Raw genomic sequence first — 6,526 nt, 5'->3', positions numbered from 1 at the left:
ATCGTATTTAATGAGTTCATACATCCCTTCTCCAGTTGCACCACATTATTTCTGATGGTATTGTGCTTTGGTGATCACTTCAAGTGTTTGCTTTCATCAACTTTTATTCAACATCGTTAATATCATTTAACAACAACTCTCATAGTCAGATTCTAAGAAGAGCAGCATTCTTGCACAAGGGAAAAAAATGTGAAAAATAATGCTCCAGTTTGGAGAGAAATCATTGGTTTGTCTTAAGTTCTTCCTCATCTTTCACCAATTTGGAAAAATATGTCCAAGGCAATTTCAGCACATTCTTTAGTTCTCCTCTGAATTTCCTTTGGGTCGCTGCATAAATGCATGTGTTGGAACAGGAACTCAGGTACATGAGCAGGCATCCAGTCTCAGTGGCGATATACCCCGGATTGGAGTAATCTCCTTGATTGAAAACGCTGCTCGACATTCTGGTGGCTGCAAAACTCCCAACAGCTGTTAACCACAGAATTATGTAGCTGCCCGATATCGTGAAGAGTAGAAGGATGGATTGTCTTCGGTTCTTCACTTCTGGGTCACTCTGACTCTCATTTCCACTGCTCCGGAGGCCTCTGCGTACACGATTTGCCAACAAAATACGTCTGACGGTTAAACAATTAAACAGCATCATGAGAGCAAAAGGCAACAGCACAACTGAGCCAGACTGCATCCAGCTGTACACAGACCATGCGGGTAATGTATAAACGGCCTGCGTTGTCCGACAGCCCCAGTGCACATTGTCAATGATTCGTTCAGCTTCGTACGAAAAAAACATAGGGACACCTTTTAAATAGGTCAAGGCGAAGACCGTTACTATAATCCAAGTTGCAGTTCTCTTTGTGCAATATTTCTCTTTAAATTTCGGACAACAGATGGAAACAAAGCGGTCAAATGTAAATGAAACTGTGAACCACGCTGACATATCCAAATTAACATAACCACTGTACAGAATGAACTTACAAACCGAAGTGTAGGACAAAAAGGAGTTCGGAAACTGATAACCGAAGATCTGACACAGGAGCACACTAATCACCATGACCAGCAGATCCGCTACAGCCATAGCCATCATGTAGGCAGAAATACATTTGGAGAGACCACAATTTCCTCTGGAGAGGATCACGATGGTCATAACGTTCGCTGCAAGAAGAGGAAGGAAAACAGGAACACTTCAGTCAATCTAAAAGAAAGGTTTGTCTCTTTGACTACTTAGCAGATTGTGTGCATGTGCCGTGTAAACAGAACACTTTAATGGGAATGAGGGAATAAACTGATAAAAATCAATACCAAATTAAATAATCTTTCCCAGAAGAAAAAAGAATCGACTGTGTTGGAGAACATAAAGGAACAAAGGAGCAGTGGAAAGGCATGGGGGACGTGGAAGAAGTTCAGGGTGTGGTGCGGGAGAAGTATTATAAGTTCTAAGCACCGATTGAAGTGGAATATTCAACAGCGACGCACAAGCGGGAGATTCTTCCTTCACAGTGAGTGCAGTGCAGAAATGCTGGAAATCAAGTCAGGCAGCCTATGTGGAAAGGCAAGCAGAGGTAACTTTTCAATTCTGTGGGCTGCCAATAGAAGTATAAACGCTAATTCTTTCTTTTCTCATTGCATCACTTGTTTAGCGTGCATGTAGTTCCACATTTAGCGTCACCATGGTCCTGTCCCATACTCACTTATGCTTGGTGACTGTCCTCCCCTGTTCTCCTGAGCACCATGCGCCACCTGACGTGTTGCTTATCTCCAACGCTTACTGCTTGATTTCAGCATTCCTGTCCTATCCATGAAGATTTTTTTTTCTTGTACATCTCCGTAAAGCTGAATAATGGAGCGGGGATTAATCACTAGCCAAGGCCTATGGGGAAACCACAACTGGGCTGTAATGTGTTTCCTTGTCATTTTTTTGCAGCTGATATTTGCAATTCCAAATAATGGCCCGGAATAATTTGTGACATTACTGGGAAGAGCTAAAAGGCTGAAGAAGATATTCATTTCTGGCAGTTGGCATCAGAGCAAAAAAAAAGGGATTTCCTCATGTTGAGTTCGAATCTCTGCAAAAACAATCTGATAGACATGGATGCTACAACATCTATTCTGTGGCTCAACCGGAAGCGAATGACGACATTTCAGATTTTTTTTTCACTTACTGTCATGATACCTACGTGTGTCAAATCGTGGAAATTACTCCAAAACTACGATTTATATTGCTCATGCCCGCTGATGCTCATGAAATCCCTCTGGCCCATTGAGATGGCCAGGAATTGTTTTCATGCTGCATCGTTTCATTGTAGAGTAACATAACAGCTCGGCAAAGAAGCCTGAGGACACGCCGGTCGTTACCGCCTTAATATGCACCTTTAACATCGACAGCCACCTCAAAGGCTGCCTGCGCGCTCAATGCAGCCGATGGTGTACTCGAAATTGAACTGTAAGAGCCTGAGTACATCCCACAATAACATGACGAGATCTTCAGTGGCGAGTTCAGCCACGTGGAGAAAACTCCGGATGCGCGTTGAAGCATTTGTTGTTCTTTAAACAGATGATCGACAAATGATCTTTCCAAGAGGTGGGATGGAAATGAATGCAGGTCGAATAATCATTCATTGCATATAAAGCTTTTACAGTTATTATTGGGAAGAGAGAAGAGCTGCCTACTGTACACATAGGAAGACAATTCTGGGCCAGCGAAATAAATTTCAAGCAGTCAAATAGTCTCATACCTATTTATCTACAGGATATACTCGGACTTACCTGGAACACCAAAGGTCGCTAGCAGAGGATAGTAAATGTCCTTTATTTGCAGGATCGCGGCGCGCGCCATTTCATGAAGAGGCGGGCATTTCCCTCCGAATTCTTCTGTTCCACGCAAAGTAGATCTCTCAAGTATCAATGAGCCCCATTTATGTAACAATCTAGTCTCTGCTAGTGACATAATATTGCACGTGATTAATTACTGTGACTGAACAAATAAAGGTGTTTTTTTTTCCTCATTGCACCCGGGTCGAGACCCCCTTTGAAATCACCAAGCGGAATGTATTGGAATCTCAGAGGAAGTGCACTCTTGACGCACCAAAATCCCCCGAGCTGAAGTGTCTCGGGTTCTGGGTTTGATGTTTTCAAAAAAGAAATAGCTTATAGAAAATGCTTAAAAGTGACAGCATTGGCATCAAATGATTCTGTTCTTGGTGCTAACTCAATAAAAATGTGACTGGTACAACCTAACGCAGCTTTTGCTGATAGTTTTGCGACTCTAACATGATTGTTTTGAAGTCAGTTTAACATTTCTGTTGCTCATCTTGTAGTGAGGCTAATAGCAGCGACTAAACATTAACAATGTTGTGGTTTCAACAAAGCCATATACAGCTCCAATCAGATGTCATTTTTTTTTCTGTACTGAAGCCCTCTTACAATGAACCTTTTTTCAACTTTGGGTATACTTAATGACACAGCCTCGATCGCCCACGCATCGAAGTCTTCCATGGATTCAGGATTCTCTGGAAGAAGAAATTACACCTCATTTTTGTCTTAAGCGGACGACCCCTTACGTTGAGATAATGCCCTCTAGTCCAATACCGTCCCACAAGGAGAACCCCTGTTTCAGCATCCATCCTGTCAAGCCCCTTATATGTCTCAAGAAGGTCGATGAGTATTATATGCATCAATAAGGTCGTCTCTCATTCTTTTAAACAGGCACAACCTGTTCAACGTCTCCTCATACGAAAATCCCTCCCTATCTAGTTTCAAACTACTGAACTTATCCTGTTCTGCCTACATGTTGCTATTTAATATATTCAGTTTATTTACCGCCACCATCACCTGTAGTAGAGAATTCCGCAGGCTCACCACCCTCTGAGTGAAGATGTCTCTCCTCATCTCAACCGTTAATGGCCCACCAATATTCAAAAGTCGTGACATCTCATTATTGAGCCCCTTCCCACTCTGCCATCGCAATGGCATCCCAACATCCAATCTTTCCAAACATGTCAAATATTTTTGTATTTTCAAATTATTCTAATTTACAGTTAATGCATGTACATTCAACTCATTCTCATCTCATAATGGAAACACGCTTTCCCTGAATTCAGTCCGGTGTCAATTGGCTCCACTTCTTTCTCAGATTATGAGGCGAAAACTGCACACAATACTTCTGTCGTGTTCTCACCAAAGACTTGGGCATCTCCAGCCAGGCATTATTGTTCCTTCACTAAAGCCCTCTTTCAATGAAGGCCAGCCTATCAATTGCCACCTGCCTGCTTGCCTTGCCTGCATGATTTCCTTAATATCTGGTAAACAACGACATCTTGGTCTCCTTCATTGTCGACCGTTCCCCATCTATCATGATATAAATAGTATTCTAACATTCTTTTTCTCTGTCCAACGTTATTTACATTACATTTACTCACATTGTACGGCATCGTAATGTGTTTTCCCTCATATTGAACTTGCCTGAATCAATTTGCTGCCTCTGAGCATCCTTCACAACACTCAAATTCCTCACATGTTTTGTGAGAGTAAAGTTGTCAATGTTATTTTTCGTTCCCTCACCAAAATCATTGAAGCATCTTTTAAATAGCTGGACCCAAGCCCAGATCCCTGATGGTTCCCGAAATCACAGCCTGCAACTTCGAAAGTGTTCATTTGTCCCTACACTTTGTTTTCAGTCTGCTAAACAATTCTCAATCCATGCCAAGTTAAGGTGAATGGGCAATGAGGAGGGAGTTGTATAGGTATGTGAGCGAGGAGGAAAATGTGGAGTGTGATACTAGAATCAGACAAGGAAAGCTGGGAGGAGGCTGGGCTGGAAGTGGTAAGCAATATGGACTGATTTGGAAACCTGGCTTAGTTCAAAGTAATGCTCCAAATCGACACCTGTATCAATGTCATTGGATGCTCACCCGGAAACTGTGACCCTGAATTATCGATTTCAACATTACCTGCTTCAGCACTTTAACTTCATTTAATTAGAAATGTGATAGCCACCTTTTATGTAAGCTGCCCTTCCAGAATTGTCTTTGTTCGATTCGAAGTATTTACTAAACTGTCTCTGCTGGTTTGCAGTACCACGTGTTAGTCATGTTGGAACATCAAACGCTTCGCATTATTCCTTAATATCATTTTCAGATAGTTTACGGATGCATCGCCTTCCTTATTCTCTTTCAAAATGTATGAACACAGTTCACTGCGACATTCACCAATACATTATCAACAATTTTCTGTTTTGCAAGACTGGCATTGCAATATTTCAGTCCAGTACCATCTAAGAATTCTCACACAGTGGAACGTTACTGCAACATTATGGGGAATTTACATTGTGACATACAGAAGCGAGAATGATCGGATTGTGGACTCATATCCACTTTCCTCTTCCCCGATTTAAACCCAACCACCAGCCACTCACCCACACATTATCTCCTTCCTCCCCCGACCATCTTCTCCCCCCTCGCTCACCCCCTCCATCCCCCTACTCTCCCCGTCACTTCCCCCTCACTTCCTCATACCCTCAACACTTCCTTCCCCCTCCCTCACCCCGCCACTCCCGCCCCCCCCTCCCCCGCCCCTCCCTCCACGCCTTTCCATCCCTCTTCCCTGACCCTCCCTTCGCTCCTCCTCCTTCCACACCACTTCCCTCCACTCACTCCCTCCCCCTCTCCCTCCACCCTTCCCCCCACAAAACATGTTTAAAAAATATTTCCCAACTGTGTGGTAGTGGCTCAACCAGAAAATGTCAAGATTGAGAAGGCCATCAGTTTTGAATAACCTTGCCGATATTGGAATTGAACCCACACTGATTAGTGTTACTCCACATTAAGGCCAGTTGTCCATTCATTTGACAGAACCAATGTCCATTCATTAACAACGAAACAATAGTTTTCTCACTCCCAGTAAGTATGCAACCAGGTTTGGTATCCTTTGGAGTCTTCTGAAGCTTTTCGGTTGAATTTTCTGTCTGTGAGTTATTTATGATTCTGCACCTTTCACTGGTTAGATTATCTGTTCACTTGAGAGATATCTGAATCTGGCATGGTGTGTCAAGCTTAGAACCCTTTGTTCTTGGCAAGTGGCATTTGTGTGCTCTATCTCCCTTAAGGCTTGAGAGATGGCATTGTCAGCCAAATGTTTTTTCTTCTCCCCCCTTGCAATCTCTTTTGCACCTCCCGTGACCGATCAACTTTCCTACAATAGGATTCGTCCACCATTATCAGTACCATCAATTTCAAATCTTATAGGTTTTTGGTTTCTGAGTGCCTGCTTCAAATCAATTAGACAACATTCAAACACAAACAGGTTACTATTCAAGATTATTGTCTGACATTGAGATACAAATGTTTCATCTTGACCACTGGATGTACTTTGCATTTTAAACCTCCGGGTATTTCAACAAAATATCAGTTTTTATAGGGAACACACAATTGTTAATGCATTTTGTCTCCTGCCATTATATCTTTACAAACTGAACTTCACAACAATTCGAGCCGAGTTACTGAAATAATTTTGAATTCTGGCGTTTAAATTATTG

At 42.4% G+C, this 6,526-nt stretch overlaps 1 protein-coding gene across 1 annotated transcript; it reads right to left on the bottom strand.

Moving 5' to 3' along the window:
• Window positions 1-220: 220 nt before the first annotated feature.
• LOC145351580 (putative G-protein coupled receptor 139) lies at window positions 221-2,830 on the bottom strand. The gene is made up of 2 exons (XM_080201173.1): window positions 2,761-2,830; window positions 221-1,149 (listed from the first exon to the last, which is right to left on the bottom strand). Exons 1-2 carry the CDS (start codon window positions 2,828-2,830, stop codon window positions 221-223), a joined length of 999 nt encoding a protein of 332 aa, XP_080057299.1.
• Window positions 2,831-6,526: the final 3,696 nt, after the last annotated feature.

The sequence above is a fragment of the Carcharhinus amblyrhynchos genome, chromosome 13, assembly GCF_965287045.1.
Source record: "Carcharhinus amblyrhynchos chromosome 13, sCarAmb.v2.hapA, whole genome shotgun sequence".
Classification (NCBI taxonomy): Eukaryota; Metazoa; Chordata; class Chondrichthyes; order Carcharhiniformes; family Carcharhinidae; genus Carcharhinus; species Carcharhinus amblyrhynchos.
This window is presented reverse-complemented; position numbering and strand designations above follow the sequence as displayed.

Bases quoted from the DNA above. Each gene is read 5' to 3' on its own strand.
- LOC145351580 (XM_080201173.1), bottom strand. From the start codon at position 2,830: ATGGCGCGCGCCGCGATCCTGCAAATAAAGGACATTTACTATCCTCTG. The intron at 1,150-2,760 runs GTAAGTCCGAGT...CTCTTCTTGCAG, and splicing joins AGCGACCTTTGGTGTTCCAG to CGAACGTTATGACCATCGTG.